Source organism: Leptinotarsa decemlineata, unplaced genomic scaffold, assembly GCF_025532065.1.
Source record: "Leptinotarsa decemlineata unplaced genomic scaffold, Ldec_3_MD MMD2_tig00000199_RagTag_RagTag, whole genome shotgun sequence".
NCBI classification, from domain to species: domain Eukaryota; kingdom Metazoa; phylum Arthropoda; class Insecta; order Coleoptera; family Chrysomelidae; genus Leptinotarsa; species Leptinotarsa decemlineata.
In genome coordinates this window covers 15,504,652-15,530,262 of record NW_027412544.1, presented here as the reverse complement: position 1 = coordinate 15,530,262, position 25,611 = coordinate 15,504,652, and the positions used below count along the sequence as shown (strand labels likewise).

The 25,611-nt window shown below is 34.1% G+C and overlaps 1 protein-coding gene across 1 annotated transcript in view; it reads left to right on the top strand.

Annotated features, from left to right (window-relative positions):
• The window catches only part of CCDC151 (Coiled-coil domain containing protein 151), a 39,840-nt gene that overhangs the window by 12,552 nt on the left and 1,677 nt on the right, over nucleotides 1–25,611 (top strand). The window contains exons 2-8 of the mRNA XM_074173044.1: nucleotides 11,708–11,982; nucleotides 14,556–14,657; nucleotides 14,714–14,902; nucleotides 16,690–16,993; nucleotides 19,225–19,402; nucleotides 19,971–20,232; nucleotides 23,050–23,164. Coding sequence (XP_074029145.1) covers nucleotides 11,708–11,982; nucleotides 14,556–14,657; nucleotides 14,714–14,902; nucleotides 16,690–16,993; nucleotides 19,225–19,402; nucleotides 19,971–20,232; nucleotides 23,050–23,164 — 1,425 coding nt within the window. The remainder of the gene's footprint in view (nucleotides 1–11,707; nucleotides 11,983–14,555; nucleotides 14,658–14,713; nucleotides 14,903–16,689; nucleotides 16,994–19,224; nucleotides 19,403–19,970; nucleotides 20,233–23,049; nucleotides 23,165–25,611) is intronic.

Below are 25,611 nucleotides of genomic sequence, written 5' to 3'. Positions count from 1 at the left end.
AAAAACAATTGTAGAGTTTAAAACCTACCTTTTACTAGTTTACCGGGATGAAAAAATATTCCCTTAACTTGAGCAGACCATAAAAGTATAATTTATTTTACTTACTGACTGAACTTTATGTAGAAGACCCTGCATCATTCAATTTTCCCCCTAAAAAATAGTTTTTTAAATTTCAGCATGACATACTGAACAAGCTATATACTACCGCGAAGGGGAATGTAAGTAATAAATTTGTTTTTCCGTTAATCAGCTGTCACACCCCTACTAACGACAACCCTCAGAAGTTGAGAAAATTGTGCGAGCTAAGGATTTACAAGGTCGTACCTATTAACGTGTGATTCCTAACACGGGTTGAACGATAGCAAGTGAAAATCAATCGTTCAGCCTGGGGATTGAACTGTCGATTAACACGGCGTCCGATCTGAGTGAGTGAACAAAGCACCCACGTCGAACCAACCGATAAGCTGATCCATTATTTGAAAGACACCTTCAAAAAATGATGCCTAAAGTATTGATGATGACGAAACCAAGCGAATCACAGAAAGACGAAACCGTTTCTACACTATATCTTAAAAAAGTGGTTTCACATTAACCAATATATTTTTCACATTCAACTTTTGAACAGAGTCAAAGTAATAGTAATACAGTTATCATTCACTATAATACACTACAGACCCTTCAAAAAGTGAATATATACAAACACGTACCTATGAAAGGAAAACAAAAATATACATTGAAAAAGAAATATTTTCAGGGAAGACGATTGTGGTTACTAACAATCGAAACGTCGTAAAGTAACTTGGCTTGAAATCTTTCAATTTTTAATTTTAATTTCTTGTTAATAATTTAGAATTTTCATCTCGTGTTAATAGTTCAATATTTTTATTTTTTAATTGTTGCTTGTATTTTATTTTAGGTTTTATTTGCTTAGTATAATTGATCTTTTTAAGCTGAGCTTTTTAATTTTTATAGATTTTTTTCAGGGATTTTAAATGACTCTTTATCATATTAGACAATGTCCGAACTAATAATGAAATGCACCACGAAACATTGTCAATCACCTTCAAACAGACGTAGAATAATAAACCCCTTCGAAACAACTTCCTTTACATTGAATTACATGATAGGAAAATGTCCTTTCAGTAACATTAAATTACATGAAAAATAACTTTTTTGCATTTAGTTTGTAATACATTCATTATGGAATTAAAACAGATATCATTCATAGGAACGCTGCACAACGTGATATAGATGGATAGATAGATAAATACATTTTTTTCAACTACGTTACATAATGTTTGCAGCAGGTCATATAAATTACAGTCTAATTCTAACACTAGGTTTTGAACATCTACACATAGTCATGGGTAAACAAACACTTAAATATCAAAAAACAAAATGTAAAACAAAGCATTTCACAAAAGACTAACAATATCGTAAATCTACAACTTCAATACCAAGATTAACAAGTAACAGTCCCTTCTTATTATATGTTATTATATAAATACAACTGTAATATCAAAAATTATTTTGTAAATATTCTTCTACACTGTAAAAACATCTAGATTTGAAATAGGTATTGTTTCGTTTGTATTGTTTCTTTCTGCTTTTGAACTGACTAAAATTAAGACTTTTCAAGTTTGACGAAAATTATTTTGACTCGAGGCGATAATGATTTGAGTTTTCATTCTATTCAGTTCAATATTATTGTTATTGTACCATATTTTAGCTTTATCTTCAATTTGGTTGATAGTGGTATGGACTATCAATATTTTTTTGTAATGAGAAAAAGGTAGCATTATATGACACCATATCATATGGGTATATAAAAGAAACGGTCATTAATATATATGATAAATAAGAGTGGTCCCAAGACAGACCCTGTGGGACACCATGTGAAATTTCTTGTATTTCCTTGGCTGTCGCTCTTTAAAAATACATATTGTTTCCTACCGGTAAAATATGAACGAATTTGAAAAAGTGCAGGACCTCTTATCTTATAAAATTCTAGTTTTTCGAGGAGTAGTTCATGAGAAACACAATCGAAAGCTTTCATGTGGTCACACATAATTTAAACAATATGTTTACCTTCTTAGAATCCTTTTATGGTCGCAGCGACAACTTGACAGACAGCATTAACTGTTGATCTACCTGCACGAAAACCAAATTGGTGTTTATGGAGAAGATTGAATTTTTCGAAATAGGCACTTGAATGATGTTTTTTAATTATTTCAATAACTTTGCCAAGGATACAGATTATAGAGATGTGTCTGTAATTTTGAGGGGTTGTATTATCACCTTTTGCCAAAATAGGCACCACTTTAGAGAATTTGAAAGCAGTAGGAAATACACCTTAACAGAAAAATTCGTTTATGAGAATTGTGAAATGGTTCAGAATAAGTAAGCATCATAAGCATCACAGCTATTTGAGCGACCCAAAAAAAGTACTACACTCTCAAGTTCAGCCTCCGTTACAGGTTCCAGAAAAAAATTAGTTGCCTTGAACTGGCACGAATTTAAGGTAACTAGATGAATCAAAGCCGTTGGATAGTAAGGAGTTTATAAGATCGTTAACAACAGTTACGAAATAATTATTTAAGTCATCTAGGAGAATAATGTTTTCGTTATCCTTAGTAAAAGAAAGGTTCTTCTAGTAGTTGATTATTTTCCAACTATCTCGAGCTATATTTGACGAATTTCTAATGACATCATTATAGGCTTGTTTTTCGTCTCTATAATCATAGCTCTGTATTGATTCCGGTATTTATTGTATGCTTCTTTATCTGCAGGGTTTCTGGAAGTGGCAGCAACTCTAAAAATAGCCATCCAGTCGCGCTCGCTCGCATGTGTCCAAAATTATCAATGAACCATTTAAATTGCGTCTTATTTAAAGGACTGACTTTAACGAAAGGGTAATGGCGATTAACAAGTTTCTCTAATGAAGTAATTAGATGACTAGCTAAACAATCAACATTATGCTCATGTGTATAAAAAAAGTTCCAATTTATCTAACTGAGTGAAGTACTAAACCCCCCGGAATTTTTTTTGTTGAATTTTCTTTAGTAAATCATTACAGTTTTTAGTTCTGGAATGATTCTGTTCTGAGAAATATACTGACCGTAATGATCTGACAATGTGCATTTAACTACTTTACTTATATACATATTTTTGGGAAGGTCTGTTAAAATATTATCTATACAACTCGACGTTGTACTACCAACTTTTGTTATGCATGTTATAGTTATAGTCAAATCAAAAGAAATTATGACATTTGATAGTTCTCTAACATTGGCGGATGGGTTCCGAAAGTTGACGTTGAAATCACCCAAAATAATGATATTTTAATAAAGCGGATGAAAATCATTCAGTAATTGTTCAAACATTGTTATGAATATATCAAAGTTACCTGTGCATGGTCTGCATAGTACTATAAAACGTATTTTTTTGGAAGTGATTTCAATGCTACAAAACTCGCAATCCATTTCTTTACAGTATTTCTGCACATTTATCGATTTTATTCCAGTATTTATAAAAATAGCGACATCACCATGCCCATGTTCTTGACGACAAAAATAAGAAGTCAAATTGTAACCAGTTAGATTAACAGATTTTATTATATCAATGTTGAGCCTGTGTTCAGGGAGGCAAACGGCTTTGTATTTATAACAATCTAAGAACAACGATACTTCATCTAGTTTGTTTGACCAACATTGGGTATTAAGGTGAAAAATTGTTAACTCATTTGTATTTATCATGGGTGGTTGATGATTGTTAGCACTGTTCACCTGATTTGTCAGGCGCAACCTGACTCAATCTCGGATATAAAAAATCACCCAGGAGATTTATTTCTTTGACTGTACTGGACTGGACTGGATTTGAGGAATCATAGAGAGTATTATTCGTTTGCTGCTCATTAACAATATAGTCAGAAACTGGATTCGGACACGTTATCTGTTTGTCAAGGATTTTCGTATGATATTTTCCTTGACAGGTTAGTTTTCCAACGTGGATACTGTTAATTGATATTCGCCCAGCTATTTTGGTGGAAATATATCTTTTGCCGGTGTTCATTAACAGTCCACCAGCTCGATTATAATTTGTTCGTTTCAACAACTTCTGAGAGTTGTCGTTCGTATTGGGGCGACAGCTGATTAACGGAAAAAAAGATTTTAAACAGATTTTTAAACAGAATAGGCTGTCCTCTATAATTCGATGGAGGTCGATGCTTTTTGCATGCATTTCTTTATATAGTGTTATGTATAATAATATATATATATATATATATATATATATATATATATATATATATATATATATATATATATATATATATAACATATATATAACATTATTTGTGTGAGAAACGTTGAATTGATAGTGGGGCATTACAATTATAGGATTTGTGTGTTGGAGTTCGATATAAAACTCTTTTACCAAGTACGATCCAGCGATTTTTGGTCAAAAATTACATAATCATTGTCAGTATATCCCCTTGATTGGTTCAAAACGGAGTTAAAAAAGTATTGATATAAAATTTCACTTCATGAAAAACCATTATCCTGAATGGTGTACTTCGAAGTTTCTGGACAATATTTCCTTATCAGCACCGTTTTAAATATTACTGGCGTTTAATTCCAATACCAAACCGTTATTTTAACACCTCGAAGATGATCACCTTGAATATGATCACACTTGAGCTTATAAACTACAAATTTCTTCAACTTGCCCACTTTATCTTTGGCATTGAAATGGAAATTAGATAACCTGGCATGTGGTCTGAATGACACTTCCACATTACTTTTTCCGAAGAAACCCGCAATTATCTTTGTTCTTTTACCAAAATATGTTAGAGTTACCCATTTCTTGATTTTTGATTGTTTAATCTGTGGGTATATTAATCTGTAAGTGAATTTACGGCTTTGTTTTCTGACTAACTTCTGGATTGTATCTGCGTTGAATCCATTATTATGGCCTATCTGTGTAATTATATCAATTTCCCTAGCTAGATTGTTAGCAGACAGAAGCGTTGAGAATGCTCTGTGCAACATTGAATTGTAGGCTGCTAATTTGTGACTGTCTGGATGGAAATAATCACTTGAAATGGTAATGTCCGTAAAGCTAGGTTTTCTGAAAACATTGAATTCAAATTTATTCTCATTGTGTGTAATGGTCAGGTCTAAGAAATTTATCTGTGTCTCTATCTCTGTTTCGAGTGTGAAATGAATGTCATAAATTGGTTCAGCTGTCGTGTAGTACCTCTGAAACAGGCGAGAATATCGTTTACATATCTGTACCAAAAATGAATGTTTTTTACCCAGGTCGGAATTTACTAATTTATGACAATTTATGACATTCATGAATTATCTCAAAAGCAACATTCATTTCACACTCAAAACAGAGATAGAGAAACAGATACATTTTTTAGACCTGACAATTACACACAATGAAAATAAATTTGAATTCAATGTTTTCAGAAAACCTAGCTTTACGGACATTACCATTTCAAGTGATTCTTTCCATCCAGACAGTCATAAATTAGCAGGGAAATTGATATAGTTATACAGATAGGCCATAATAATGGATTCAACGCAGATACAATCCAGAAGTTAGTCAGAAAACAAAGCCGTAAATTCACTTACAGATTAATATACAGATCAAACAATCAGAAATCAAGAAATGGGTAACTCTAAAATATTTTGGTAAAAGAACAGAGATAATTGCGGATTTCTTCAGAAAAAAAATGTGGAAGTGGCATTCAGACCACATGCCAGGTTATCTGATTTCCATTTCAATGCCAAAGATAAAGTGGACAAGTTGAAGAAATTTGGAGTTTATAAGCTCAAGTGTTCGGAGTGTAATAATGTTTATGTTGTACAATGTGGTCGAAAATTCCAAAAACGGTATTCTGAACATGAAAGGTCCTTCAGACTAGGTAAAAATGATTCGACGTTTTCAAACCATTCCTTGGCATGCAACCACAAGTTCCCGAATGTAAACGATACGGAAATTTTGCACTAAACAGGAAAGGATTGCAAACTCAATTATTTGGAATCCTTGGAAATTCACAAGCATAAACATTGCGGGTGCAACCTGTTAAATGACTAAATCGATTTAGTTTACTCACTGGTTTTCATATCAGTTCATCCACATTGTGACTAGTAAACAAAATTCAGGTACTCAATCAAGCTAAGTTCTTCTATTATTACCTACAGTGATGTTATATAACGGCTAATGTAATAAATCATTGTTAGTTTAATGTATAAGTTTGAAAATGTCCTTATAGGTTGAAACTGCAGTAACGTTAGTTACAAATAAAATTGGTTAAAAAACATAGAAAGTTTCAATTCTCTTTTCTTGATTAAACCAGTTTAGTTTAATCTTCTTCTTGAAGATGATAACTTGGTGATTGAAACATGTGTCCAGGTATTGAAAATAACGGTTTGGTGTTGGGATTTAACTCCAGTAATATTAATTACTACACCAAAGGTTCCAAACAGTGCATCACAAGCATCGTTTTAGATAATATTACGACCTTATGTCACCGGAACAGACCATTTTGCTCTTGGAAGTTTACCACATTTTTTGTTTAATGATGGAGAAGTAGAGAACTGAATAGCTTATTTTCCTATAATATAAATATAATGACTCAAAAACAAAATTTTGTTCTTTTGAAAATTTAATATACCTATTTACATAATTCAGTGGCAAATTGCTTCAGAACTTCAGAATCACAGACTCAAAGTTTATCTAATGAAACATTCAATTTGCTTCAATTCTTTACCCACCAAATCAAAAATTGGAAGAGATAAAATACCTCAAAACCCGATAGGAAGGTACTTTCGCTGAATATATTGGATTTCCTTAAAGAAGTTATTTCTACTTGCATTTACATAAGAACATTGAAAACTAAATCCTTTTTTTAAGGACAAAACACGAGCACTACAGAAAAATCCTTAAGACGCTCTCAGAGCGGCGCACGTGCGAAAGTAGCGATTCACATTGGATTTGAATCGCTAAAGATTAAATCTATTTGGAAAAAAATTCTCAGGAAGTTTATTCCACATAAACGCAGTTCTCCAGACGAAAGAGTTCTTTAACAGTGAAGTTCGAGGTGTATTGAGTTGAACCTCAAAACGATGAACAGCTACAGCCCGTCGCGTATTTCTGATATTTACTGCTCTTGCTGGTTTCAAATGTAACAAGTCACTTGAACATGTCCCGTGAAAGTATATATAAAAGAGAGACAAATCTCCAACCTATCTTCGATGTTCCAGGCTATCAAGGTTGCACGTGATGTTCGCGTCTCCAGTCAGGCGGATAGCTCTTTTCTGGATGGAATCCTGCAACTTCAGGGTATGTTCGGGGGCAGAGCTCCATATATGAGAACAATACTCCAAAGAAGGTCTGATCTGAGCTTTATAAAGCATCAAAAGTTGCTGAGGTGTGGACAGTTTTCTGATTCGGAATAGTGTTACAAGCTTTTGAGAAGCATATTTTGCAATTCCAGATACATAATTCTGCCAAGACATATTGGTGTCCATTTCAACCCCCAAAAAACTTGTCGAAGTAGAAAGCGGAATGGTCTGAGCTGACATTTTTATATCCGGTTCGGAGACATTTATCTTCTTGGAGAAAATCGATGCCTGGGTTTTGTGACATTTAATTGAACCTGGTTACTTTCACCCCAATTCGAAATTACTTCTAGATCATCATTAAGATATGCAACCTCCTGCTGCCGGTGAAGATGTGTCTCCATAACCGATGTCCTGGAACCCAGTACATTGATTTGCTGTCATCAGCAAAACCATGTACTGGATTCTTGTTTTTTTTCAAAAAGTCGTTGATATACAATAAAAAGAGGGTTGGATCCCTGGGGAACACCAGCGCAAATTGTTCAGCTAGTAGATTTGCTTTTTCTATGGCTGCTGTTGCAATTGAACCATCCGCTTGTATTAGTTCTGATCAACAGCTTTAACTACCGACCAGAAGGGTCTAGACCTGTTGGAATTGGCAAGCAGTTTATCCCGAATTCTCTGATTGTGAAGTTCTTTGCTTTCATTTATCCTAAGATTGCAGCTGTTGCAAGCATTAACAAACCTAGTTCGGTTTTCAGCACTGGAATTTTTGCGCCACTGCCGGTAGGCGAGATTTTTGGAGGCGACAGCTAGCTCGCAATTTTTGTTGAACTAAGTTTTGCGGTTATAAGGTCGTTTCATTGATGTCTATCATCCATGGATGATAGAATCACTTCCGTGACTTCAGAAGCATAAGTTGATGAATCTTTAGAGCTGAAAAGGTGAAACAAACATCTAGCCAGGGAAATTTTGGAAATAGTTTTGAAGATCCTCCCATTCATTTGATCTGTAATTCTAAACTTTACGCGGCTTAGATTGTTCCCCAACATTCATCAGTAATTCACTCAACACTGAAATGACTTTGTAGTCACAAGATATCAATGGAGACCTTACGGTGACTGTGTAGATTTCTGGATTGGTTGTTAGGTATAGACCCAGAAGACTAGCATATTCTCCATCACGGTCAGGAACCCTGGTTGGCTCATTTATAATCTGAGTAAGTTCGCTGCTTATTCCAAAAGCCTCAGCTTCGCGACCTTGTCCGTCGTTGATATTTGAAAATTTGAGCCATTCGGTATTGTGGACATTGAAGTTACCGAATATGGAAATTTCGGCACTGGGATGATTGATTTGCAGAAAGTCAATAGTGTTTGCAAGTGAAGAGAATAGTGTCCTATATTGTTTATCGCTACGTGGTCGATAAACGCAGCATATGAATTTAGTGGTTCTTCTGTGATATTATTTTGAACCACATAACATCAACTGATAAAAAGAGAGATTTCAGAGTTATACGTCTGAATCGGGAGTGGAAATCATAGCTGGCATATAGAAAATTGACGGGCTTTGTTGAAGCACTGACTTTGGTTTCTGTGAATGCAAGAATATGAGAACTATTTGATTGCAGATGTTGGTGCACTGAGTTTATATTTGAGTTGAGTCCTCTGATGTTGCAGAAATCGATTTTGAAGTTGCTAGTGGGCCTATTAGCAAATGCAATTACCATACTATTTCCCTGTGGACTGATGTTAGGAAGACCCTACTAACAGTCAGAAATAGTAGTTTTCGAATAACTTCTGCAGGGTGATGCCCTTGAATCAGCTTCCACTCGAAGATACAATTGGGGAGCTATTTTACCTCCAGAGTATTTTGACCCAAGGAGCGCCATCATACATTATTCCTTATGTTCCCACCCTTGAAACCGGAAACAGCGGCACATCAACGAAACATTAGCCCGAAAGCAACTTTACGCTGCCTAAGCCGTTGCGATGGTATCTCACCGGGCGATGCTGCCGGGCGGGATCAGCATTTACTATTTGCATGAGCTTGAATTTTTCTGAAAACTCCAAACGTTCTCATTAATCAACCATCATTGATTTAACCAAATAAACGATAACGAGAGTTAGAGTGTGATATAAGGGTGTCGAGATCTATTGAGCTATCACTTCAGAGTATCATTCTAGTCATGTAAGCTTTTATAAGTAGACTATGTTTTTACATCACAATAGATTTGAAATATGTGTGAAGGTGGTTGATAATGTTTTATGGTGAATTTCAATAGTTCGGACTTCCATTGTCTAATATGATATAAAATGATTTGAAAACCCAGAAAGAATCAATAAAATTAAAATGAATAGCTGAAAATAACAATTGTATTATTAATCAAAAAACCCAGAAATGCAATTACATTAAATTTTACTCGAAGAATATTGTGGATACTAACAATCAAAAAGTCGTAAATAACTTGGCTTGAAATGTCTTAATTTTTATTTTTTATTGTTGAATTTTCAATGGTTGCTTGTATTTTGTTTTACTGTAATTTCATTTAAAAGTTTTTTTGCTCTGCAGTTGAACATATATCAGAATTTTTCAATTATCATGATTTATTTTTTAATTCGGATAAAACAAATATTATTCGTTTTCATAATAGACAAAATAGGATGGAAGACTTCAGTTTCAGTGCTGATAATGTGACATACTCAAAATCGAATAAAAGTGTTAAATTCCTGGGTATTCTTCTTAATGAAAACTTGAACCGGAATGCTCATTGCCAGCATCTAATTTCTAAGCTTAATTCAATGAAATTTCTATTTATGAATCTGCGGACAGGTTCAACTACCACTCAACTAATGAGAATTTATTATGCTCAAGTTGATTCAAGACTGAGGTATGGTGTCTGCTTCTGGGGTGGGTCATCCATGACTCATAACGTATTCATTGCTCAAAAACGCATTATACGGTGTATTGCGAATGTCTCAAGGAGAGAATCTTGCAGACAAATTTTCAAAAATTATCACATCATAACACTCACATCTGTTTATATATTTGAAATATGCAGCTACATATTCAAAAACAAAACACATTTCAAAATGAATAAAAATGTTCATCACTATGACACTAGAACAAAAAATAGATTTCATGTGCCATATGCAAGACTAAGAATAACTTCATTTGCACCAGAATACATTGGAATAAAAATATTCGACAAACTGCCCGATCATTTAAGGGAAGAAAATAATTATGGGATGTTTAAGAGAAATTTTAGGTGTTTTCTAATTGAACAATGTTTTTATTCATTGAATGAATTTTTTAGATTAGATAAGTAGGGTATTATTTTAGTTTTAAGGTATTGTTTCAACTTGTATGTTTCTTATACTCTGTTTTTATCTTTATTTTTATTTCTTTTATTGACTATTCCTATACAATGTATATTGTCTACACGGAAATAAAGTATTATTATTATTATTGCTCAATATAATTGCTATATTCGGTTATTCATTTTAATTTTATTAATTTTTTCAGAAATTTCAAATCATCTCATATCGTATTAGACAATGGAAGTCAAAACTAATGAAATTCAGTTTTGAAATAGTTTGCTACTTAATCAACTCTTATCAACAATTCCATCACGATCATTCAAAAATGTAAAATTCCATAGTATTTCTACGTTTTGTTAATCATAACTTGACATTTTCTCACACCAGAACTTTAAGTCAAATTCAGATTTCTCGTTGATATATCCCAATCTTTGTTAATGTCAGTATATATGCTTCCATGCAGTATATATGCTTCCAAGCTCTAGGTAAGTAGCATATATTCAAATATTCATGGGGAATGTAAACATTTGTACAAATATCAGAGGAAATGAAAGTTAACATCCAAAGGAATTCTCCGGGACGAACGACTTGGACTTATTATGAGTTATCATGGAGACATTGCAAAGTTATTATCCATTTTGCTACACTCATAAGTCATTATTTGGACCTCATAGACCTTACCTTACAGATTATAATGGGGTTGTAGTCAACTATATCTCCAGCCACCTTCGTTGCTTTTCAGGAGAATAGTCAGTTGTCTGAAAAAAAAATGCAACAATATGCTAATATACTGTCTAAAATGTAGTATGAGTAAAAATGAATTGTATCAGTTCGTTGAAGTAATCACTCAAAATATTAATGTTTCTTGGGATTATCAGATATTTCAGTATGTTTACTATCAGTATTCAGTACTTTCTGCCTCGGACAGATTTATTCTTTGTGATTTTATGAATTCCAAGGCTCACTTTGCGTTCTGATTTACTCATGTTGTGAATATATACATGAACTTGAATACTATTGAAGTGTTTTAACTTGCAGAAGGCCAGAGGAAAGCTCTCTTCGAAGATTGCGAAGCTGAACGTAAATCAAATGCTGATCAAATCCTGAAACTTAAGAAAGATATCTCTCAGCTTATTATAGTTCTTCATGAGAGTACGACTCCCGTTGCAAAACACAGTATACAAAATCGACTACTGGAAAGTATTGTTGGACCCTTGGAGAAAAAATCTTGCACTGAAGTACGAGAACTACTGGATTTGCAAATTATAGATAAGACTAAGAAAATCGACTTGCTTCGATACAAAACCAAGCAGGTGAGAGAATTGAAAAATTCAATGAATTATCCGAACAACATTGAGTTGATAAAGTAAAATATGTAATGGAAGAGTTAGAAACTGTCTCATTTTACAGTAAAACTAAAGTTGGAGAGGGTTGAAGATTGGTGCCATTTACTGTTATTTTCAACTCCTGCATATCTTTCACGAGTTGAAAATGCGAGTTGATTCCAATAATTCACAAAAGATGGCAGTTATTTATATTCCTCCTGATCATTTTTGAACGTGTTTTGGTTGGTTTCCGGGTTTTGCCGTGGTCTTTTTTGATTACAATCTCCACAGTTTCAACTGCAACTGCGGCAGTCATCTTCAGTGGCGTGGTTGTGATCAACTGATATGTCAAGTTGATACGTCAAGAGGAGTACTTCGACCACGCCACTGAAGATGATTGTCGCGGTTGCAGTTGAAACGTTTGGAGATTATAACTAAAGAAAACCACGGCAAAACCCGAAAACCAACCAAAACATTGACGCCAGCAGTGAAAGCCTACATTCCTAGATCTCTTTTAAACATTTCACTTTCACGGCCAGAGATAACCGTTTAATAAAATTTGTTTAAAATCTGTTTTTTTCGTTAACCAGCTGTCGCCCCCTGAGAAGAACAACCATCAGAAGTCGAAATTTGAGTGAGCTAAGGATTAACAAGTTTTAACGTGCGATTCCAAAGACCGTGCCAAAACTGTTTGTTGGTCATGGTCTCTAGGTTTATATTGCTACCGAGTTGTCTACGGCTTTAATGGCGATGAGTACTCTAGTTGTCCTCAGACCAGATACTACATTAATGGTTTGGTTCTCCTATTTTATTTCATTGCTGGTGAGCGAAGTTTCATCCCTATTTGTTGAATTAAATGACCCGATAAGTGAACATTCAAGTGCAAGTAGCCAAACTTTATTGATGTTAATTCCCTCCTTCTTGAAATTGTTTCTGAGCTTCTGGATTTTTATCACCTCCATAAGAGTTCTATCGAGTACTTGGCTGTCGGTGGGGTACTAATTTCAAATGTTTCTTGATCAAAATTGAAAAGAAAGTAAATATCAAAGCTGTACTAGAAATGTGAATTCTTGTGTAATATGTGTGAACATCAACATCACATACAAGCCAAACACGAAAATAACACAAAAAAAAAAGAGATATGAAAAAGAAGAAGACAAAAACCTAAACGGGGCGTACAGCATACAATGATCGAACTGCAACAAATTCTATATCGGCCAAACCAAGAAAAAACTGATCCAAAAGTACGACGAGCACAAAAAGGCATGCATAAACGCAATAATATATAAAGCAAACTTCGCAACACACGCCATACAAAACAAACATAATTTCCCCCCGCCAGAGAACATAAAACTCATAAAACAAGTCAATAAGGGAAACCGTATAGACATCTGGGAAAACTTAAACATACATAAATTTATTTAATAGTCATAATTCACTTATCGAGGAACAAATACAAATCAAAAGACAACAAGACCTAACATTCAATATATTACACAAAAATACACAGTCCTAGAAACAGTAAACCTAGAGAAGATCCAATACAAAGAATATTACCCCAAATTTAATTTACAAATAGTACCTGCAGTAGGTACCTGCACTAAGGCGTTCGGACCGCATAAAAGGACATACAAGAAAGAGGTTGACACGTTCAGTGTAAAACTAAACTTGGAAAATAATCGGAAGTGTACTCTTATAACACAAGTTATTCCAATATTTTGATAAAATTTATTATTATCCTCAAAGAAAATCTACTCAAACTGCAAGAGTAGAGCCTTGATGATGACAGTACGACCAGCTATCGAAAGCGCTGGCATATAATTAAATAGAAATTATAAAGCTTCAAATCCTTTTTTTAACTTAATATTAAAATACTGCTGTATGCTGTATATATGCTGTATATATATATATATATATATATATATATATATATATATATATATATATATATATATATATATATAATATATATATAATATATATGAAATTTGAAGTTTTCACGGATAGGAATATGCTGAACTGGTTTTTCCGGGTATTTGATCCGTGTATGTGATATTATCTCTAATTTCACCGACGTTTCGACAAAATCTCATTTGTCATTATCAAGGTGTGCTGTTACGTGTTCAGAAGTTTGTTGACCTTGCTCAACTCACTTCTTACTATAATGGTAAAATGGTATTCGTTATGTGTTCAGAAATAGAGTGTTCCATAAACCCTCTACTACCTACTATTTAAATGTTGTTGAGTTTTACCTGAGTTCTTCTTCTTCTTAGTTGACCTCATCTCCCCGTTAAGGTATCGAATATGAAATCTGAAGTTTTCACGGATAGGAATATGCTGAACTGGTTTTTCCGGGTATTTGATCCGTGTATGTGATATTATATAATTATATATATATATATATGTTTACGTATTTACGGAAAGTTCTAGTATACTTACCAGAATCCACACAAATGGACAAAAATTTAATTTTGCCGTCCGAAAAAAAATATTTCATGTACGATAAAGATTAGTTTTTTGTAGAAAAACCACTATTTAACAGATTTTGTGTATTATTTCAGCGGAAAAAATATCTAGCAGAACTAGCAACAAAATATCAAAAGTTATTAGGCGAACAGGAAAAAAAAGAACTCAATAAAAAAGTGGAACAACCTGTTAAGAAAGTATTTTTGTTAGAAACATATGAAATCAATAGTAAAATTCTTGAAAAATATTTCAGGCAACCTGTGAATTACAAAACAGCATTCACGCTATAGACGTTCAAATACGAGAAGCAATCCATGTTAAGAATAGATATGCTGATATTCAAAAATCCCTCAAAGAAGATTCGGATAATTTCGAAAGTAAAATAAATAAGTTAGAGGAGGAATTGAACACACAGGTGAATGATATACAAAAGTTGCAAACGGTAAGTTCCATTGAGCAAATACAATCACAGTATCTGGTTACGAATAAATATTAAATAGAGAAGTTGTTTCATTATTATTTTTTTTATTGATCGACAACCGAACTTTTAAAACATTTAATTTTACCAAAGAAATACGGACCGATGACACCGCCAGCCCAAAATTCACACCAAACAGTATCTTTTTCGGGATGCATTGGACGTTCTTGAATTTCATATGAATTGGTATCGTCCCAAACTCGACAATTTTGTTTGTTCATGTATCTATTCATCCAGAAATGGGCCTCATCGCTGAAGATGATTTTTCGACGAAAATAAGGCTCAGTTGCCAACTGTTCCAGATCCCATTTAGCGAACACACGTCGTTGTTCAAGGTCGTTTACCTTCAGTTCCTGGGTGAGTTGAATTATGTACGGGTGCATGCCCCAGTCACGACGTGAAATTCGCCAAATTGAGGTCTGCGAAAGGTCGAATTATTGTGAGCGACCCGAAATCGACTCCTACAACTCTCCTGCACACACTCACAGACAGCGGCCATATTTTCGGCAGATCTTGCGATTCGTCGTCCTACGGGTGTTGGTCGATCGTTTACTGAACTAGTGGACTCAAATTTATCCACCACCTTACGAATAGTCCTCTCGGTAGGACGATTATGGCGTAAAATGGGCGAAGCGCGCGCGCGGTACGTTGCCCAAACAGAATACCCATTTTGATAAAGCAATTTTATTATTTGCACGTGTTGTTGAATGCTATATTCACCCATGGTGACTTGGTAAAACAGATTGAATAAATGACAACTAATTTGATAGATACCTATATATAGCTATTAACAAAGTTCTGAAATCCCCGTGGGAAGACCCTATATATAAAAGAGCAATCGATACGAAATTTCACTCACATGGAACACTATCATCCTTAATAGTATTCTTCGAAGTTTCGGGCGAAGATGTCTCATCTCCTCATCAACACCGTTTTTGAATAACTTTAGAAGACGGATCACTTATTTGTTACACAACATTACAGTCTTCTTTCATTTTTTAAGTCCATTTCTCGATAACTGAACAAAAAATGCAGATTAAGTCTTCTGCATTTTTTGTTCAGTTATCGAGAAATGGAAAACTAAAAAATTCTTTACTTGAAAATACTTTCGACCGATTGAAAACAAAAATGGGAAAAAATCCATCGCCACCTTGATTCAGCTCTACTGAAAGTTTATTGTTGCTTTGAAGGCGCCTTTTGCAGCATAAATATCGGTCTACGTATAAGATATCAAGTAGGCTATATTTTTCAGTCTGAACAGTGCAAAAAAATTTCACACGGGTGTATGAAATTAGTCATTTTGAGCTCTTGTTTTGCGTATGCTTATTGGTGTTTTGGTGGAAAAAAGCTATTACTTTATACTGTCATGCTTTTTTGTGCTAACTATCGAGTGAAAAATCTCATAGTTTAAATGAATTCCATCAAGCAATGGTTAATTCCATTGTAAACACATAAAATTTTATAAGTGATCACTTTCAGAAGCTGTATCATGAATTCAACATTTTTCGTATCTACGTATCCTCCTACGTATACGATAGAAACTTCATGTAGTTTCTTCTTTCTAACCGAGTATGCAAATCGAAAATGAAGAAAAATGCGTCTACTAATTATAGTTCAATGAAAAAACTATTGAATAAGTATTCTCAATATTCCTTTCGAAATGTATGGAAATGAAATCTTTGAATATTTCATGTACTGTTTTTTTAAAAAAGGAAACTTTTGATCCGTCCAGTAATTTTTCTATTTACCAGATTATGGATGAAGCGACCCGTATGCGTTGTATAGCAAGAGGCAATCTGCTCAAAGAAGAAAAAACTGTTAATTGTGCTGCAGCTTCTAGGGAAAAGGAAGCAACGGAGGGTAGAAGATTAGTCAATGAACGAAAAACTGAACTTGAAAGGCTTGAGAAAAAGATTTTTCAGAACGGTAAAATTCCATTACGGCCTGAACCAGAAGGAGCTGAGGACACAGTTCCTGAAAATGACAAATCGCCCACACCACCACATCCTGTTGAATCTATGTCACAGGCTTTTGAAATTTTGAAACACGCTACAGGTAACATTACAATCTTATATATTTTGGGGTATTTATATGTAAGGAAAACTCAATATTAAAATGTCAGATAATTCAAGCTCTTTTCTCAGAAACTATTTGGATACTTAAGTTTTCAACAAAGGTGACCTTCACTTACCATATACAGTGTGTCAGAACTAAACTCATCACACACCACACCAGTAGTAAAAGTTTTTTGAATAGACTCATTTTACTCCAGGGGTTCTAATGTATTTCCGAAATCGTAGATAAAACTGAAAATCATTCAGATCCGTCAATTTAAATTTCGAGGAAGAATTATTTCATCGAAGACTTCATTATTGTGCTATCTTTCAAAGCAGCCACTACTTCAGAGTCTTCAATACGACTAACCGTATTTATGATACTTACATTATATTCGATTGCATGTGGGAATGAATAAAATTAAAAAAAAAAAACATTTTGAACCAAACTACTACACTAAGTTTCGATTATTAGTACTCACAATCGTGCTATCATATCAATATGTGACACAAGTTATGAATAAATTTAGTACAGAATAAAAAACATGAATGAGCAAAGACGCAAACTGTTCGGGAATAGTACTAATTGTGAACTTGGTGTATTTTAGCGAATGTCTGTTATCAAATATTTTTTTTATGTTCATTTCTGTAAATGTTTAAGAGGTAGCAAAAACGTATGTGAATTTCTGGAACTTCAACTAGCGTTTCCTAATATGACTAATAACCAGTCCGTGCAAAGCTTATTGTTTGAATCATCCGAAAATGGAACTTTCAACAGGTGATGATCGACTATATTACCAAACATGTGCCAAACTGACTGTTACAAGAAAACAAGTATATCTGAGGCACCAGTCAATCTAGTAATAACACTGATGATCTTCAAACATGACTCAACCTCTGACGGAAGCACCAAACTTTTACGAAGGTTCGAAATAGATGAACACTTCAATCTAGCAAACCACTATTTTAATCTTCATGCAGTCATTATTCACTGTGGTTCTGGCGTTGAATCTGGTCATTATTCCGCCTTGGTCAAAAACGAAACAGACTGGTTTAAGTTTGACGATAGTCGTGTCACTGTCACTAAGTGTTCTGGCGAAGTATTGAATTTATTAGAGCCTCTGGCGACACCCTACATTTTGTTTTATGAGAGAGATAACATTGGCAGATCAAGATCTTCAGATGATGTGGTGCTGCAGGTTTTTCCGGGTTTTCCTGCAGCTGAAAAAGCAAATGCGCCACTGGAATCAATGAAGTCGCCCCGGAGCGCCAATTAATTTTTGTTGTTGTTTTATAATTTCATGATTTGTATTTTGGAAGTGTTATTTATTGAATATTAATTTCTGCAATAATCCTGAAAACACGTAATATTTTATTGGGTCAATAGCGGATATCAAAATAGTCATTTAATTGAATATTGCTATGAAGTACAAATAGATAGGTCTGTCTGTACGTATTATAGTGCTGGTAGAGCCTAGCCATGGGGGGAACCTCCCCCCTGATTTTTCGACTTGGAAAAAAGTTGGGAAATTTTGGGCCGTGAAGATAGAAAAAAATAATAGTAAAAAAATGAATGAAAATTAAAAAAATTGAAATGAGAGAAAAGAAAGGGAGAGGTAATAAGAAAAGGGAAATAACCAGGAGAAGGTTGGGATTTCTCAACATGAATATCTTGGAGATCCCATACTTTGAAATCCTGAGTTGATTGAAAACTTCAAAAAAGGTTAATTTCTCCCAAGTAAGAAAACAGTCCTGAACAGTCCACAAATTTTGAAGTGACAATTTTACAAAATTCCCAACTTTTCGCCGTTTTTTCGACTTGGAAAAGTTGGGAAATTTCGGACCGTGAAAATAGAAAAAATAATAGTAGAAAACAATAAGCACAATATTATTCAAGTGTTGTTTCCTTTCATTTGTATTGAATATTCCTATACATTGTGGATATGGTGGAAAATCAAGGACCTTGGTCCAAAGTAGAATAATTCCCATTATTATTTTTATAATTACCAAAATTTATTTTTGTTTGTGCATACCTTAACAGGCATAAGCATTCAGCCAATCTTTGGATAGCTAAGTAAGAAAATTAATATATTATGTAGTAACTAATCCCTCGGCTTTCATTTTTTCAAAATTTGGTAAATTTTGCTGGTGGGGTTGGGAAAATTTGGATCCCCTTTCCCCTCTGATTTTTCTTTTCGCTACGGCCCTGAGTGCTGATAATTAATATTTTAGGTGGCACCAGTACTGAAGATGTGTTGAAACGGTTTGAGTCCCAGAAAAAAACTGAACAGAGGCTAACATTCCTGAGAAGTAAAGGTGAGGAAGAAAAAAGGAAATTGGAAAATATACTGGAAAACCTAGGAAGGAAATTGGATTCCTTCAAATATGTTGAAGTCAAAGATGCTGAAAGGTATTTTGATGTGTATATCACATATATGACGATTATATAAAAAACGGTTGAGTTCAAACTCATTTGGGATCTATCAACCACCTGCTTCTCTAAAAATTTTTTTTTGGCATTTGATGGAGCTCAGAAAACGAGAGTATTACTTTTTAAAGTACTTAAAATACATAGGTAGGTATTTGATAATGATCGTTTTTCAAATCAACTTGATTGGCAAAAGTGTCTATCTCTGTTTCTCACTATCTATTTTGTTTGACACTGCATGTTGAAAATAAGCCTTCATGAAAATTTATTCATAAACTCTTGAAATTTTCTAACATATTTTTTTACGAAAAAATGTGTTTCATGATATTTCCGAGTGTTTCCAACATCCATAATCTGAAAAATAAATAATACAAGATCAATGAAAAATTGTTGACTTATGCAGTAATAAACTATAAGGAGCTTTAGTTTTCTACGAACTAGAACAAGATGCCGAGTTTAGTATAAAATAACAACACAAATTTTCTTATCAGATCTGTTTTAAATTTATTACAATTTTTCAACGGATCCATTATTTGTCATTAATTCTTAGAAAAAGTGGAGAAATGGAAGAGATGAAAAAAGAAATTGAGAAGAATAGAGAACGTTCTGCAATCTGTCGTGAAGAGATGGCAAAAAAATGTGAGGTACTAGAATCCGTGAAAACTGGATTGCAAAGCCTTTATCTGTCTATCAATCCACTAGCTGTTCCTCAAAGCGACGGACTGATTATTCTCCAACAGATCAATGAGAATCTGCTATCCATTTTCGAGAAAACAGGAGACGAAGATATTCTAATTGGAACTGACGAAAAGGTGACATTGCAATTTGCATCATATATTGCTTACAATTTTTTTGCATTGATGGTATTAGCAGTCCATGGGGTGAAAGTGGGTAATAATCAAAATATCTTATATTATGTTTTCCGTCAAATACAACCTCTGTACCTACTTGATTTCAATTCGGAATACTCAAAATACCGATTAATTCTCCATTTTGTTTTGTATATGAAGACTCCGTGTGATACAGATTTACTTTCAATAAAATTCAAGTTTTGAGTTAGTCACTTGATACAAAATGTAGCTATTCTGCTCATTGTGCTCTGAAAGCATTCAGAAAATGTAATTGAGTAATTCAAATGCTTTTATAAATATTGAAACTTCTGGAGTGCATTTCAGCAACCAACTTGTTTGTTTTGGGTTTATAAACATTGTGTTCACTTACAGAGGGTGTTGCATCAGCAGAGGATCGTTTCTCTACATTAAAATCCATTTCTAGACAATGTAATTTGAATCTCTAACATAAAACAAAAAATATTGTCAACTCCATTCAAACCTAATCTATAAAAGTGAAGCTGTAGAGGATATTAAGGCCTTTCAGCCATTCACTTCAATAAACACCATGAATCTATTCAGTTCCTGTTAGTCTTAGCAACAAGTTTTTATAACGATTTTTCGTTCAGCTTCATCGAAAATCATGATCAAGTGGCATCATGGAACTTTGAATTTTTTTTGAAAAATAAAAAGATTTCGTTTTTAGCCAATATTTTGAGAAGTATTGCAAATATTCGATTTATGAAACAAGATTCGAGAAAGAAATTTCCTGCAAAAAAGTTCCGACACTTTGAACTTCATTAGTTTAATTTCGAGTTGAAGATAGGGCTAAAAACGGATAGTGACGCTCCAGAGAGCCCCGCTCGAACCGCTTCCTTTTCAGAAAAACTTATGTTTAAACACATAAAATACAAATATGAAAAAATTCAGATATCATTTAGTTTATTGTTAAAAGGCTTCAAAACAGATCTCTGTTAAAGTAATGAAAATATTTTCATTCTCATCCTTTTTTATAAACAATTTAAGGTAACAAATGAAACATTCAAATTGAGCTATCAATTTTGTTCTTCGTAATATTTTGTTCCATTTCTAATCACAGAACACTGAATGATATTGAAAATGTATGCTGGAGAAATGCACGAAAGAAAGAGGAAAATCATTTATATCGCCAGGACTACACGACCTTTATTCAGTATTGCTGCAAAATGGATCGGAGATTTATTTTCAAAACTATAAAGTCTAAAGTCATCCTGGGAGTAAATTTGGTTTACCAAAGACATGGAGACTGATTAGCACCATCTTTTGTTGAACATTAGGAAAACTAGTTGACAGATATACTAGTAGTAATTATCATTGGCTTACAGACCACTGCTACGAGACCAGTTTGCGTAGGTACAGGTCAGGTATACCAACGAAATCGAATTTATGTTGGACCACACTTGAAGCAAAATATGCTTACACAAATGAAGAAGTTTTTTTCTGCTTTGATAGTTGGGAACCTCCAAACATCTAGAAAAGATAGAAAGGCGTCTGACCTGCGTCTGCAGATCAGAAGCACGTACGCAAAAACTTCGGACTATAAAATGGTAGTTGAACCTATGATAATATACCTACACATCTTTTGTTTGGTGGTACAAGCAACAAACTAATCAGATTGCAAAATTTGGGAATAACAAGTGCAATGAGCATTACCTATATACCCACTTTACTTCTTGTAATAGAAGGATATGCTAGAGTTGGCCAATTCATATTGGAAACTTGACCGATTGATATGGGATTGGAAAAATTGGAATATGTGGAGAAGTGAAAATTAAATATTCACCTGCCACGTGATACTGAACTATACCTCCGGCCAACTTTTTTGGAGAATTTAGACTCTTTATTGAGATTTTTACTTGGGGAATATTTAGGATTTTGACAAACTGATTTGGTTTTATTTTACTTTTTAAGTATGTTGTGTATCCCTCTGGTATTGGTTGTTTTTCAAATTATTAATTGAATTATAAAGTACCTACTGATGTTTTACTTCAATTTCTATCAATATTTCTTTAAATTTTCTTACGTATTCCTGAACCAAAATTACTTTTTTTCATTGGCATTTAATTAATTGATTTCATGTGAGTAAGGTAAAGTGCTGTATAATAGTATAGAGTGACCGTGTTTTTTTAATCATATAAAATGGCTGGAATCGTAGAGGCAGTTTTCCCAATTTTGAGTATTTTTTCCTGGTGTTTCTATCAATAGACTTTTTCAGTCCTGGAGAAATAAGTGTCAACTACTACAAGTTTACATTGATTTTTTTCTCCATAAATTCAAAACTAATGTCATTGAATAAACGTCATTGGATATGAGTTACTTAGAGAACCGCAGCATTAATGGTTTGTGATAATAATTACAAATTTTTACAATCTGGACTATTTCCAATAAACGTTTCACTACAACAGTAGTTTCCTCAGTCGGACTGGTCCACCAGTACCTAAAGGAAATAAAAAAATTGTAATTATCGTCATGAATAGTGTTATTGATTTTCAATAGGTAACGGGTGACTTTTCCAAAACGAAGCTCAGCCAAGGGATTGAGGGTTCAAACAAAATACATCTAGGATTATGAAGATAAGATTTTCAGAATCATTCAACCCTCCTTACTCTTTACTGCTCAGATACTATCCCACCCCTCCTCCACAGGGATGGGATGGTATCTGCTTCACCTGTTTCTAGGTCCAATCCCGCTTGAAGGCACTGCCAGTGCCAAGTATAGCGATACATTTCATACTAGAGGTTATTGGTTATATTTCCATAGGTACAAGGTATTGATTCGCTGGAAGAAAAATGGTTGCCTGCACCTTACACTGGTTTGATTAAAAAGACCCCTCTGCCACAACCAGGTACATCACCAGCTCCACCACCACCACCAGGTTTGTAAACAAGTAGTACAAAGAGGTTCCATGGTTTCACACTGATTTGACACTTCAACTACTTGAAGGTATTGCTTCATTCTTTATTTTACAAGCTCTTTACCATTTGGATGGATCAACAACGAAATTTATGTTAAATGTTCTTGTCATACGAAAATTTTGTTCGAATTCAAAGTGCTGTTGATCATGGATAACCATGAGTCACATAATTGTCTAGATGTTATATAATCAGCTAAGGAGAATGGTGTGATACTTATTTTTCCACTATATACTACACAAAAGATACAACTCCTAGATAGCACTTGTAGCATTGTCAAAAAATATTCAAGATTTTCATAATTCACCAATAGTTTGATTTTCATTATTTTCAAAAAAGTTCAATTTCAGACAAAATGGAATTCTCAGTCGAATCTTCCTGTGAAAAAAAATATATTCGGAATGTATGAAGTTCTTACTAATTTCCAATGTATATGAAATTAGTTGGTTATTGAAAATATTCTTGGTGAACAGAACTTCTCTAAAAAAAAGCTTTGTTTCAATGGGTAGCTTCTTTAGTCAAGTTTTCTCATAAATAAATATTTGAAACATTTTATGTGAAAACAAGGATAATTAAATAGGTAGAATCGGAACCTCTGGCATAAAATGAATCTATTGAAAAAACTTTTTCCACGCCAGAACAAAAATACTGTTTCTAGACTCGCGTTTCGCTAGGCTGATTAGTTTGGAATGTTCTATTCATCTGTTCTCAAAAGATGAGGGCAAAAACTATTCCAAGAAATATGTTTTTCGAAACTATTAGGTGGTTTCAAAAGTTTTGTAAATACTTATTCAATTTGATCAAAATTAACGCCATTTGGATCAGTGCACAAGTCGATTAATACCAGCAGCATAAAAATTACGTGCTCGGGATTCAATGAAGTCGACGAAGGCCGTTTTTGCATGGTCCTGATTGGCGAAGGTTCTAACGGTGAAAAAGTTATCGCAGTGTTTGAAAAGATGGTAGTCGGTTGGCGAGAGATCTGGGAAGTATGGTGGGTGAGGTAGAACTTTGACGCGCAGTTCGTTTAATTTTTGGCGATGATTTGTGCAACAGGCGGGTTTGTGGACCATGATCGGACTTCTTCTGTTGACCAGTACCGGCTGCTGCTGACGCAATTTTTGGTATATTTTGTCGATTTCGTCACAATGAGACTCTGCTTTGACGGTTTGGCCCGGTTGCAGAAAATTACAGTGAATCACACCAACCGCAGCCCACCATACAGTAACCATGACCTTTTTTGATGGTTTTTTGTTTTGAAGAAGTGGCCGAGTGGCTCATCAGTGTCCAACCATTGTCCTGAACATCTCCTGTTATTATAGATGATTCGCTTTTCATTACACGTGACGATTCTATTCAAAAAAGGAACGTTTTGGTTACACAGAAGCAAAGAAGAACATACTTCAAAACGTGACAATTTCCGTCAGTCATTCAAATCGTGGGACACCCACTTTTCGACCTTTCCAATGCGTTTTAGACCATCCAAAACCGTATGGGAGCTGAAACCTAGTTCTTCTGCCATCCCACCCACCGTTGCGATGAGTCAGTTTCCAGGGTCTTCAAATCCTCGTCTTGGATTACCGTAGTTCGACTATTTTGGGGCTTATCTTCGAGGCGTAAATCTCCGGAATGAAATTTTGCAAACCAACTTCGAACACTGCGTTCATTAACACTATCATTGCAAATATGCCGGCAGCGTCGGCATGGTAGGTCGGTAGCCAGGCGGTTCGACGTGGGTGCTTTATGCACTCACTCGAATTGACTGCCGTGTTGGTCGGTGGTTCAAGCCCTAGTCTGAACGATCGATTTTCACTTGCTATCATCCAACCCGTGTTAGGAATAACACGTTAAAAGGTAAGACCTCGTTAATCCTTAGCTCACACAAGTTTCGACTTCTGAGGGTTGTCGTTCGTAAGGGTGCGACAGCGGGTTAACGGAAAAACAGATTTTTTAAACAGCGTTTTGATCCAATTTCAATTCATAGAGAAAAATTGGACAAAAGGCTTAACGACGTCATATAATAATAAGCTTAAAAGAGACAAAAAAAAATTGGAAAAAATCAACATCATCAATGAATAGAGCAGAAAATTCTCCATCAGTAAAATAAATATTCATTGAGATATGGAGCTACAAAAACACATGATATTCAAACGGACAAAACTTTTGAAACAACCTTGTAGTTGCAATTTTTTTGAACAAATGAGTTATTTTGTGTTTAACACATCCATCTCAACTGATCATTTCTTGAATTTTACTAGTTCGGACTTCCATTGTCTATTATATAAAATGTTTTGAAATCCCTGAAACAAGTAAAAAAGAATAATTAAAAAGAATAGTTGAAAATAACTATTATATTAAGCAACAATAAACCTGAAATGAAATGATAGTGAAATAACCTACAAGTAAAAAT